Source organism: Sceloporus occidentalis, unplaced genomic scaffold, assembly GCF_023333645.1.
Source record: "Sceloporus occidentalis isolate IW3139 unplaced genomic scaffold, rSceOcc1.0.p SCAF_95, whole genome shotgun sequence".
NCBI classification, from domain to species: domain Eukaryota; kingdom Metazoa; phylum Chordata; class Lepidosauria; order Squamata; family Phrynosomatidae; genus Sceloporus; species Sceloporus occidentalis.
This window is the reverse complement of record NW_028317075.1, coordinates 255452-268833: the sequence shown is the minus strand read 5'-3', so window position 1 is coordinate 268833 and position 13382 is coordinate 255452. Positions and strand designations below refer to the sequence as shown.

Here is a 13382-nt window from a genome sequence, read left to right as displayed (position 1 = left end):
AAACAGATTTCTAAAAACCAGAACGAAGATTTCTCATATATCTAGAATATTGGGAGTTATCACCACACTGGGGTCTTTTCACTATGCTTATGGGGAATCATTTGATTTCTAGTAGTTGTAGTTTACGAAAATGTTTCACCTAGGGATTTGTTCATGGAGGCCAAAGTGGACTTGTCTGCAACCCTCCTAAATTGGCCTGTAAGCTTGCCAGAGCCCCGCAGGTGAACATTGCAGTGTATTCTTGCATTTTTTCCCCAGTCCCACATTAACTTCAATTGGTTCTCTGCTCGACAGACACTAAGTTTGACAATACATTTTGCTCCAGATGAACTAAGTCATAACTGATTTGGAACTTAGTAGATACCTCCACTAATCCATGCATAGACAATATGAGTTATAATCTGTGAGCTATCTGTAATTACTTTGAACATGTCTGGATGCGAATATCAATTTATTATTATTATTTTACTATTTTTTTATTGTCAATTTAGCATTGTTAGTTTATTATACTATCTTCATGGGTGGATGCAGAGCTAGAACGGTGCCAGGTCTTTCTTGTAGAAGAGCCTGTTCTGGATTCCCTTGTAACCACAATTTCTGATCCACCGGCGTCATTGTTGGGAAATATTCTCATGAGAAACTGAAATAACAAACATTACGCACATAGCACAAACATTGATTAACACAGCATAAACACTCTTTTAACTCATTGTACAGTGCTACAGAATCGATTATAAGACGACCCTGATTATAAGACGACCCCCCAAAATCTGATTAATTTATGAAAAAAGAAAAAGCCTGAATATAAGACGACCCTATAGGAAAAAAGTTTTACCAGTAAATGGTAACTCATGTAAACTATGTGAACAATTGTTTGTTAATAAAAGCTATGGATTGAGAAAAATATTTTGTTTTTGTTTTTATTTCCTTTTTTTCAACCTGCCCCCCCAGTTATGCACATCTGCCCCCAGGCTTGCCACTCTGCCCCAGAAATGCCTTATACCTTCTAAATGCCACTGTGCCCCATGATACGCCTCTTAACCTTCTATATGCCACTGTGCCCCATGATATGCCTTTTGACCCCCCTATGTGCCACTCTGCCTCCAGAATTGCTTTACACCCTTATGTGCCACTCTGGCATTTAGGGGGTTAAAAGGCATATTATGGGGCAGAGTGGCATATAGGGAGGTATAAGGCATTTCAGGAGGCAGAGTGGCGCATAGAGGGTTAAAAGGCATTTCTGGAGGCAGAGTGGCATTATGGGGGTTAAAAGGCATTTCACAGAGCACTCTGCCTCCAGAAATGCCTTATGCCCCCCCCCCCATTTAACACTCCCTCCCCCTCCCTCCTCCAAACTTACCGGTGCTTAGTCCGGGCAGCGTGTAGATAACACAGGAGGATCCAGGTCCCCTGTATCTGAGTCCCCGGTGCTTAGTCCGGGCTAAAGCACCGGGAACTCAGAAGCACCGGTAAGTTGGGGGGGGGCATAACACAGGAGGAAGATCCAGGTCCCCTGCATCGCTGCGGGGGATCTGGATCTTAGTCTCATAGTCAGACCTATTTGAGGTCTGATTATAAGACGACCCCGATTATAAGACGAGGGGTTTTTTTTCAGAGCATTTGCTCTGGGAAAAACCTTGTCTTATAATTGGGCAAATACGGTAATAACAACAATAATAGGTGGTATCAGACGGGAAGCAAACACATTATAGCAAAGTCACTAATGCTAAAAGATGATAAACATACCAATCCAATATCCCTGTAAAATACACACAGAAGGGCTGTCAATGGGTACGTTAGCCCAAACCAACCCACTTCATTTCAACATCCACAAAAAATTGCCATTTTTTTTATTTATTTTTTACAGGTGCCATTTACAATATATGACCAAAACTATATAGACAATCCTTCTAATCTCAACTACCCCCATCCTCATAGGAGTGTAAAATCAAGCACACAACCATGACTTGCCTGCACAGAGCATGGGGAGAATGAAAAATCAGCTGTTACTGTTATCACAATGCTCTAGAGACAGCAATATTCCAACATCTAGTTAAAAACCCTGTCTAGAAGAGTGAAGACTTCATAGATTGTGTAATGAGATGTTTGATGAGCAGGACTCCACATCCTTCTGACCATGTGATGTAGAGCCACGCAGTGTGTAACATACAATGGGTACTCAATTACACACATCCTGCACTTTGGGGATAAACGTGAAGATGTCTGGATTATATGTATCTGGTAACATAACAAGCAGCCTTCCTGATAAAAACACTTACTAGATCTGAAGAAAATCTGGCCAGTTAAGCAAATGTATTATCACTGCGTCACCATACTGAAAAGTGATCGATGATGCTGGGCTCACCTCGGGTTTCCGGTAGCCTTTCTTTTCTATGAACTCATTAAATGCTAAAGCTCCGTGGAGTTGCGACAAATCTTCATCCTAAAATATTGAACAACACGATCGGCAATGCTAGTTTTTTGCATTTTTAACTTCATAACATGTTGGGCATCATTATCAAAGTTACAAAACATGTTCTATATCTCCTTCTCCCAGCGTTTGGGTATGCCATAAGCCAAAAAATGAGTAAAAATGCTCACATAAATGGAAGATTAAGTGACACTTTCCCACGTTTTGCTATATTAAAATGTTGAGTCATAGCCCCCTCTGCTGATGTACATCGGTAACATATTACCTGACCTAAAACATCCTATAAGGATTCTAAACTTCATACAGAATTTTCCAGTCCCACATATTACGTTACACGATTCTTGGCATACAGCATAATATGATATGCATTAAATATATGATTAACAAATACACTTATACATATCGTAAAATAAGTCATCAGGTATCAGGATACAGAACCGTGCTATCATTTATATCCCAATACAAAGTCAGACTCCACATCTATGGCCCAGGGTCTGCATTATACCGGACCATCTCAATGTTTCATAGGATGGGGAGGTGGCACAACTGCCTTCTTTCAGGAAGTAACTGGAATACCAAAAATATAACTAACATGGACACAGATCAACGCTAAAAGTCTGACAATAATAAACACACTGTATTACTCCATGTGGTTGTTGAATACTATAAACAGTTTTCTACAGTTCAGCTGTCTAGGTATTGTGCACCAACAAGTATATTACATGGGACCACACTTGTGATCACCAATGGTCATTTCTCACTGTAAATATTCCATGAAGAAACCATACCTCTTGGCTTAACCATGCTTTTGAATCCATGTTTTGGTCCACCTCTTCAGCTTTTGGATCCTTTAGTGGTTCATTTATTTTCATTTTTTTCCAGGCTTTGGGATCAAGGTACCAAGCGCCGTATCTCGATTTCACCCAACTAGGGCAGTATGTGGACTCCTGTGAAAGAAAATAAGAGATACTGATTGTCTACAAAATGGAAATAAACACATTAGTCTGCAAAATCACTGTGTACATATTCACGATACATGCTACTGTGTCACAATAAATAGCACTGCACCTATAATATTTGGACTTGCACGAGTGGATTAAGGGCCAGCGGGTCTCTGGTGGAACATCTCAATGGGGAAATCTCATGCTGGGGTTGAATGGGGAAGGAGGTAAAGTAGGTTCGATGTGAGTTATAGAGTCATGGGTTTGGGCAGGAGGTGTGATAAAATTGAGGGAAACAGTGATGGGGGTCAGAGAATGATGTAGCTTAAGGGAGAGAAGACAGATGATGTTACAAGTGGTATTGGATCAGTGGAACTAAAGTGAAATGTGAATAAAGTGAAATGAAGAGAAGAGAGGAACTGACAGCATTCGGGAGAGTAAAAGACATTATGCTGCAAAGAGTGAGTATAAAAGGGGTTAAAGAGTAGAAGGGATAGGGCTAGATCTCTAAAATGTAAGATTTGAGAAAAGTGAGATTGACTTTAATTACTATTTCTTGTAAGAAACACAGGGACACCACATTCCATCTATAGGTGGCTGTAATGCCAGTGGGGTCATGCCGACACATAACAGATGATAAATCCATGCATTTTCCGTACAATGCAGACAGGTAATAAATAAGCAAACCTTCCATGACATACATCAAATTCTGTGTAATCAGAAACCGATATTCATTTAGTTTTGTAAAATCAAACACAACATACACATAGAAAGCATCTGCTATGACCAAAAACACAATATGGATACCAAGCTACATACAGACACATGAAAATAAAATCTTCTAAAAATACGAGCATTAATTCCCATTATTAATTAAACAAATTGTTAAGTTCCTTGGTACACCTACCCCTCCTCACATTACTCACACAGGAGCTACATCATTCTAAAATATGTGCTTATTTTGCAAAAATACACGTCAAGTTAATGAAATGTTGTTTTGAGTCATTTCTTAATTCCTTTTGGTTCACCAGTGGCAACAAGGGTGTGTTATAAGTGATGCCTAAGGAGGATGCTCATTTTTACATCCGTAATTAGTATGGAACTATTTAAGCCAGATCAGAACTGTTTGATAGAATAGTAGAGAGTTCTTGAAAATAAGCATGTACACAAGTGAAATGGCCTCCGTAAGTGGCAGTCGGCATGTCCGAGACATCAAAGCCACTTTGTTGATATGTACGGTTTTTTTATTTTTTATTCCTGGAGAATAATGTAAGCGTTTTTAGTGAGACCACCAGAGCTCCTGTCCAGCTTTTTGGCATCACATGGGAAACAGCTCAGCTGTGAAATCCAGGAACTGGCCTTGTGTCAGAAAGGCACGCTTAGTAAGATCTTTATAGTCCCAAAAAACATTAAAAATTTGGAGCCAGTGTATGTGCTAAGTCATAAAGTGTTATCAAGAGATACTGAAGTTGAAGTTGTACTATCATGAGAAATTGCATCTCTTTACTATAATAGTACAAATGTAGCTGGCAAAATGATATGCGCACGAGAAAGGGTGAAGCTTATTTCTCCTGTTGGCCCAAACAAGATGGAAAGCAGCCATCTGCACTTTGCCACCATCGCACTGTCCTATTATGGGGCAAAGGTCTCTGAGCTGGTATAGAATTATGTGCGGAAGAGTGACTTTTATAAAAGATCCTGCTAATAATGAAAAGTCTGTTACGAAAAGGCGTAAAAACATGGAAAATATATCAGCTCAGTTTGAACTACTTGCCCATCCCACAAATAAAACTTTAATAGTAGGATTTCCATGAAAGTTGGGGGACAAGAAAGATTAAGGGACATCCCTGTCTCCTACCATTTTTAACACCCAGCAGTAACTCAGAAATAAAATGTTTATATTAGGCATTGATGAAAGGCTTAAATAAATATATTGGTATCAGTAAAAGGCTAAGAAACCTATTAGACTCTGTTATGATCCTGCTGAGAAAACAGCAGCATGATGAACCCATACAACTTACGTGAGATTGGTGTTGAAGTTTGAAATGCGTATACTGAGAACTGTTCAGCGTGTTCTGTTGCGATGCGAGACCCGCAGACATTCTCAGCTCTGCTGGAACATTGTTTAGCTCCACCACATGGATTGGGACACTGAGGGCTGGCTTGGTATCATAGCCACTGGCAAACAGGCTGGAGATGGTGGATTCAGTAACATTACACTGCTCACCTCCCTGTAAGCAGGGCAAACGCAGACTATAAAAATCACATATCATTGCTTGGAATATACTGTATACAATCATGTGAAAAAGAAAGTATACCCTATTTGAAACTGAAGCAGTAAGGGTGTACTTAGTTTTCCACATATGGCTTCTCCATTTTGGCTTTATTTTTCTTGAATAAATTATGACACAGTGTAATATGTAATGTGTTGCTGTTCACCTGAGGTTGTAGTTATCTAATAATTTAATGAACTGGATGTTAAAAAACAACTTAAAATTTACATTAACATTCTTATTTTGTTATTATGTAATAAAAAAACAATATTTTCAAAGTACAAAAACCCAAACACAATATTTATGAAACAAAATAATCCCAAACATTCTGAAAAGAGGTGGACTATTACTGTTCAAGAAACTTTGCCCCAGCCCTGGTACTTTGCACCCAGCACTTTGCACCCAGCACCCAGCACTTTGCACCCAGCACTTTGCACCCAGCACTTTGCACCCAGCCCTGGCACTTTGCACCCAGCACTTTGCCCCACCCCTGGCACTTTGCACCCAGCACCCAGCACTTTGCTCCAGCCCTGGCACTTTGCACCCAGCACTTTGCACCCAGCCCTGGCACTTTGCACCCAGAACTTTGCACCCAGCCCTGGCACTTTGCACCCAGCCCTGGCACTTTGCACCCAGCACTTTGCACTGTGCCCCTGCACCCAGTCTCCAACTCTGCCCTGCACCCAGCCCTGCCCCCACATTCTGCCCTGCCCCCACACTCACACCCTGCCCTGCATCCACACCCCCACTCTGCCCTGCACCCAGTCTCCCACTCTGCCCTGCACCCCCACCCTGCCCTGCACCCAGTCTCCTGCCCTGCCCCCACACTCACACCCTGCCCTGCACCCCCACCCCCACTCTGCCCTGCACCCCCACCCCCACTCTGCCCTGCACTCAGTCTCCTACCCTGGCCTGCCCCCCCACCCCCACTCTGCCCTGCATCCCCTGAAACCCCACCCCCGCGAATCGCTCTGTGCGAACGGAGCCACTCGCACAGAGCGAACCGCTCTGTGCGAACGGAGCCACTCGCACAAAGCGAACCGCTCTGTGCGAACGGAGCCACTCGCACAGAGCGAATCGCTCTGTGCGAACGGAGCCACTCGCACAGAGCAAACCGCTCTGTGCGAACGGAGCCACTCGCACAGAGCGAACCGCTCTGTGCGAACGGAGCCACTCGCACAAAGCGAACCGCTCTGTGCGAACGGAGCCACTCGCACAGAGCGATTCGCACAGACATGAAGAATACTTACCTCCGGTACGCGTCACATCCGTCACGCAGTGCAGAGCGTGTAGCGGAAGCAGGGAACGCTCGCGGAGGTAAGTAAAAGGAGCCAACAACGAATCGATCACTCGATTAATCGATAACGGAAATCGTCGACAACGATTTCCGTTATCGATTATTATCGATTTTATCGATTCGTTGTTTCAGCCCTAGTTATTATGTCCTCATATGGAAAACCATAGAATTCAAGGAGGGTGTGCTATCCTTTTTCACATGACTGTATATATCTCAAACATATTTTCTGATCAATGTGGTAAGTTTGGGTGTGGCATACATATCTTTTATTTATATATTTCATCCAAGCACAAAGACCAAAACAGCCAGTGTCTACAATCTACAAAAAAAATGCAATGTGAGCTGTGTTGTGAAAACATTATTAGTTAATTGCCAACACAGTGGTTCTTGTATATCATAACTCCATGAGCTTGCAACATCTTATCTTAATATTCCTTCTGAATTCGTAAGAAGAATGTAAACAGGTGGATACAACTACATTCATGTACTCAGCCCAAGGACCATGTGATTACGAACCCTATATACATGCACATTAAGTCACCCAGGAGGTAGTACATGATCCATGTCACATCATGTGATGCATGCTTTCCTTCCCCTGGTTCCTCCATTCTCTTTGCATGATGTTGGCAAGATACACTTATCAATCATACACACAGTAAATGAGATGCTAATTAGAAAAGTCATGGTTACATCCCTTGAAGACCGAGGAACCCTGGTAAAACTTCATATATGTTTAGATCAGGAGTCTCCGACTTTACATTTAATGAAAGCACTTATGATTAGTGAACAAAATGGAAAGTGTGTGGCATTCATTAGTAAAGCCATATTTTAAACATTGTACTCTTCTGCTACATAAACAACCCTTGCACTCAGCAAGACAGAGACCAACCAGTAGCCTGCAAGCTATGTGCCCTCAATAACATCTATGTCTAAATATGTCATATTTATGTATAACACTGCATAATCTATTTGTATTACATACATGAAGGATAATAATATGTCACGGATAGACACATTGTGTCCAAAGACAGCAAACTAAGCAGCTTAGTGCAACTTACCAAAGAAGACATCCAATCGCAGAACTCCTTAGTTACATGTTTTACACTTTCATCTACTGCAGGAGTCAAGCTGCGATTTAGTTTGACTTTCTTCTCATTTTTCTCCGATTCCTCTTTTTTTGAAAGCCATGTGTATGGATTTTTTTGCCTGGACTGCCTGGACTGTTCACTTCTGTAACGGACATATAAAAGAAGGGCATGTTCCTGTTTTTTTTATTTCAAAGAGGAATAAAATGAAATGGTTTTCTAAGCTTTATCCTAATCCAGCAAACAAGATCTTATGCAATTCATTCACTCCACTGATTCTGTTTTTACTTTTACATGTAAATGGAAATATTTATGTGGTTTATATCATACAAAAAATGGAATGCTAGATAATATACCCTGTTGCTATTGACCTCTTATTCTGCATCCAAATGATCTGTGATGATCTGAATCTTCTTTGTACAGACTACCATTAAGAGCTGCTCTTCACACAATCTAAAAGGCCTCAATGTTAGTCTCCAGTATAATTACCGCACTTAGGCAAGCCAATAAGAAAACAAGGCCTAAAACAGACATACATAGCTGAATGTCTGCTGCTTGCCTCCCTTGACTTTACACTCAGCACCTCCTGCTGTTCCTTTTGCGGAGTGCTGTGCTCCTCTTCTGGCTCCTCGTCCTCCGCTTTATATGATCCTGAGGCACTTTTCAATCTCATCTCTGGGTCGAGGATGTCCACAATTTCTTCAAACAGCTTTAAAATACAAAATAACATAAAACAGAATTTAGACAGTACTTTCCAAGAGTGGATGGATGATATCAGAAAAAAAACCAACGACAGCCTTACGAGAGCTATCTGTATAATCAACAATTTGCTAACTTTCTAATAGCAGCTTATCCATGAATTGTGATTGGCTTATTTAACACGGTGAGGGCGTTAGGTACTTAGGGCTGCATGAGTTAACTTTTCTACATCACAAAAGCACATAATTTCTCCAGTTTAGCAATTCAATAGTGTAAAAGCTCAATATTGTAGTGTTTATGGACTGTGAATAGCCAAACAATTAAATGGTACTCTTACAAGTTGAAACAAAGCATGAATTTGGCGCATAACCAAAAAAAACCTATCCCAGGCATAAATATTGTGGATTTCGTCAGTTGTTCATCGCTGTGCTTGGTTCCCGTTGAGTTTCCATTAAAGACAGTACCCAACTCCCCTATTATATATAGATCATTTCAATAGACCTAGAGATAAATTAGTTACTACAAATAAACAATAAAGTCGAAAACATAAAGTATTTTGGGTGATTGTTTTAATACTGTCAAGCTCATTTTAAATTACTTTATAAATAAAATAAAGAATCCCATTGGGCTTGCCGTGGATTCTGGGGACCTATAGCCTTTTCCAAGATGCAACACAGATCATTCCTCTTGGTACTCAATACTAAGCACAGCCCTTAAGATGGATGGATATGGTGGACTTCATGGTGGTGTTTACAGTTCAAAAAGAGAGCTAGGACAAGAGGAAATCATTCCTAAATTAGAGAGCCAGAGGCATAGATGTGATGAAAACATTTCTTCACTAATTGAACATCCTTCCAGTAAGAGTAGGAGAAGTTAATAAAGCATAGGAATTGAATCACGAATGGATATGCATAAGGCTATACTGAACATAAGACAAGGCCTGGGGCAAATACAAATATGCTTACTAGGCCGGGCAGATTTTGGCTTTTGTGTTAGTCATGAATGAAGAACTACTACAAGTGTTTTAAAATTCAAAATTGCATATAACTTACAAAGAATGGATAATTAAGAAAACGTTAAAGACAATTATTGGGTAAATTGGGCCCAACTTGAACTTTTAGCAACACTAGAGTTGACAAGTACATGTCCAACAGGCCACACCCCATTACAAAGTTGGTTTACCAAGACACTGGGTAGACACATAAAATACTGACATGTCAATTTTGGCTATTCTGCAATTCAAGTGCACTCATAATTAGTGCTACCAAACTTTTTCTTTGATTCTGTTTGCTACAAGAAACACCCCAGTCTTACTTTGGGTGGAAGACCCTCCTCCAGATGAGGATACAGAGCAAGCGGGTGCTGCGTGAGGCCATACTCAATCTGGGCTATGTACTCCCTGCGTGCTTGCTGCAACGGAAGAAGTTTGGAAAAGCAGGCCTGCTCTTTGGTAAATCTCTTGATTGGTTTATTCTTAGTTGGATCACTCTCATAATTTGTACTATGCAAAACTGGAGCTGGTCCTTTGCTAGATGGGATGAGGGTGCACTCGGAAAAAGAGGGATAGCCATCACGGAAATCATCAACCCCTTTTGGCAAGAATGTCCATTGACGGCTGTTCAGGGCCCCGGAAAGGTTTGCTTTATGGGCAGAGTCATTAAGATACTTTTTACAGAGTCGTTCCTTGTACCTGAAACAAAATAAGCAAGACAAGCCAACATTGGAAAATATATTTGATTAGGGTAATACCAGCCCTGGCGTGCATAAAAAATTAAAATACATGTGGATTGGTGATAGAATGAATACGTAAAAGACAGGGAATGGGGGAGCATGGGAAACAAAGGAGTTAGGGCACTAAATGATATATAGACATAACTATACCCATTTTATCAGTATGAATTGCTTTTCACGTTTCTATATAGTTGCCTATAAAACATACTGTATTTGCTCGATTATAAGACGATCCTGATTATAAGACGACCCCCCAAAATCTGAATATTAATTTAGGAAAAAAAGAAAAAGCCTGAATAATAGATGTAATAATTCATGTAAACTATTAAATTTTTTAATAAAAGCTATGATTGAGAAAAATATTTTTTTGTTTTTATTTCCTTGTATTTTCCAACCTGCCCCCCAGTTACGCACATCTGCCCCCAGGCTTGCCACTCCAATATGGCACTGTGGCCCATGATATGCCTTTTAACCCTCTATATGCCACCGTGCCCCATGATATGCCTTTTAACCCCCTATGTGCCACTCTGCCTCCAGAAATGCCTTATACCCCTATATGCCACTCTGGCATTTAGGGGTTAAAAGGCATATTATGGGGCAGAGTGGCATATAGGGAGGTATAAGGCATTTCAGGAGGCAGAGTGGCGTTCAGGGGGTTAAAAGGCATTGTATAGAGCACTCTGCCTCCAGAAATGCCCTATGCCCCCAGTTAACACTCCCCCCCCCCACACACACTTACCGGTGCTTCCAATTTCCTGCTGTATACCGGGGCAGCAGTCTTCCTCCTGTCTCCCCCCCATTTAACACTCCCCCACCCCACACACACTTACCGGTGCTTCCAATTTCCTGCTGTATACCGGGGCATCAGTCTTCCTTACGCTGCAGCCGGATGGAGGTGTGGCTAGCAGCGGGGGTTGTCTGCGTCCATCGCGCAGACCTTCCCCGACTGTCAGAGATCAGAGTTCCCTGCACCGGTGCCGGGAACTCTGATCTCTGACAGTCGGGGAAGGTCTGCTCGATGGACGCAGACAAGCCCCGCTGCTAGCCACACCTCCATCCGGCTGCAGCGTAAGTTGTCTACGCAGATCGCATGGACGTCAACCCGCTGCCCCGGTAAACAGCAGGAAATTGGAAGCACCGGTAAGTGTGGGGGGGGGAGTGTTAAATGGGGGGGAGACAGAAGGATCCAGGTCCCCTGCAGCGGTGCGGGGGATCTGGATCTTAGTCTCATAGTCAGACCTCTATTTGAGGTCTGATTATAAGACGACCCCGATTAGAAGATGAGGGGTATTTTTCAGAGCATTTGCTCTGAAAAAACCTCGTCTTATAATCGAGCAAATATGGTATATAAAGTGAAGTATATGTAAAGTTTAAAAACGGGTCCTGTTACCATGGCAACTACAGAAACAGTGCAATCAGAAGAACCATCCCATTGGTTGCTAATTCACCTTTGATCTTCGCTACTGCAGCTGTTTAATTATGCTGGTTCCTTTACAGACTGCTATTATTAAAAGTGAATTTTAATTCTATTTATTATGTGTAATTATTTATTTCCCCGGTTTTTCTATATTTTACTTTCAGAGATGTATTTTATTGGTTTTATTGTGGGTGGAATACTGAGTCCTCCTGGCTCTCATACTTTTATATAATTCTTTTTTCTTTATGTATGCTATAATAAACTATTGTTTGGTTTATTTCATTTTATTTGCTAGTTGCCCGAGGGACCTCTATTTTGGTCATTTGCGCAAATACCCCTCATTTTTGTTGCTATGGTGATAAGACCATTTCCCCCCAGGGTTTTCATCGCAATCATTTTTTTTTTATTGTACATAATATACGTTTACTTACAATACATTGTTTAAAGTGAGGTCCCACTCAATTTGCTATACCCATGGAGTAAAGTCTGAGTTGATAGCGCAACAAAGCCATACATTAAACAAACAATTAAAAGAAATCCTTGAATTTGTTCTACTAATAAACTTACCAAGGATGGCGAGGGTGTGAATCAGATAAGCCTGGCATTGCACAGATCTAAAGACAGAGGAACATAGTTAATACACATGTATGACTGCATGCAAAGCAAACACATTGACATACATAAAGGTATAATAGGGGTTCTCCCACACCCCCTGTATTGTTAAATTATTAATAAAGCTATGGTGATTAAAAAAAAAAACACAGTCCCATCAAAACCCACCCTGCGTGAGCAGCGCACTCCCTTTCGCCTGTGTATACGTTCCGTAGCAACGTTTCACCTCCTTAGCAACCAAAAACGCTTGACGTCATGTTAATGCGACCGCCTTTGCAAAGCGTGATTATCGTAGAATTCGACATCTGGGTGTTCATCGCTAGACAGGGAATTTGAATTGTTACTCGGCCGAGCTGCTGCAGGTGCCGGTCTTCGGCTAGATAAATGAGTTACTTTGTTCTTAGGCTTTCTCTCAATTGTTTCTGTTTGGGACCTAAACCTCCTTGTCCTTCTCCCTCCGACCCCAAAACGTCGCACGTCACTAGGTGCTCTGACTATTGGTTGGGTGTGTGAGTGTATCGTAGTTTTGTACAGCGCTACAATTCATTGTAATGGGTATAAATCGAATTCAGTGGCATACGTTAGTCTCCTGAGCTTCTTACTAGATTCCATAATAGACAGTAGGTCACAAAGTCACACTAACACTCCACTTACCTTAAAACTGAAGAATCACTTATGAGCTATTTGGAATGTTGGGAGGGATCAAGTGACATTAATTTCCCCTTATCCCACTTTTTCTCCTTGGGGTCTGTAGTTCTTGGAGCAGAGCGTGGTTAAAGTGCACAAGTGTATCATATAACCTCCAAATCAATGCCTCCCATGAGATCTTTGATTATTTGAAATGTTGGCTTGTATGCACCCTACAAACTCTGATGAGCAGAGAGAGCGCTTTTGGA

General features: G+C 41.4%; 1 protein-coding gene across 1 annotated transcript; it reads right to left on the bottom strand.

Moving 5' to 3' along the window:
• Window positions 1-496: 496 nt before the first annotated feature.
• Window positions 497-12479, bottom strand: LOC149284288 (protein FAM47E-like). The gene is made up of 8 exons (XM_089496877.1): window positions 12442-12479; window positions 10041-10416; window positions 8564-8736; window positions 8001-8172; window positions 5394-5603; window positions 3220-3378; window positions 2366-2443; window positions 497-640 (listed from the first exon to the last, which is right to left on the bottom strand). Exons 1-8 carry the CDS (start codon window positions 12477-12479, stop codon window positions 497-499), a joined length of 1350 nt encoding a protein of 449 aa, XP_089353003.1.
• Window positions 12480-13382: the final 903 nt, after the last annotated feature.

What these genes read in the sequence shown, in the direction of transcription:
- LOC149284288 (XM_089496877.1), bottom strand. Translation starts at nt 12,479, where the DNA reads ATGCCAGGCTTATCTGATTCACACCCTCGCCATCCTTG. An exon ending in TCACACCCTCGCCATCCTTG is followed by an intron (nt 10,417 to 12,441) that starts GTAAGTTTATTA and finishes ATTTTGTTTCAG; the next exon opens with GTACAAGGAACGACTCTGTA. An exon ending in AAGGCTACCGGAAACCCGAG is followed by an intron (nt 641 to 2,365) that starts GTGAGCCCAGCA and finishes TTGTTATTTCAG; the next exon opens with TTTCTCATGAGAATATTTCC.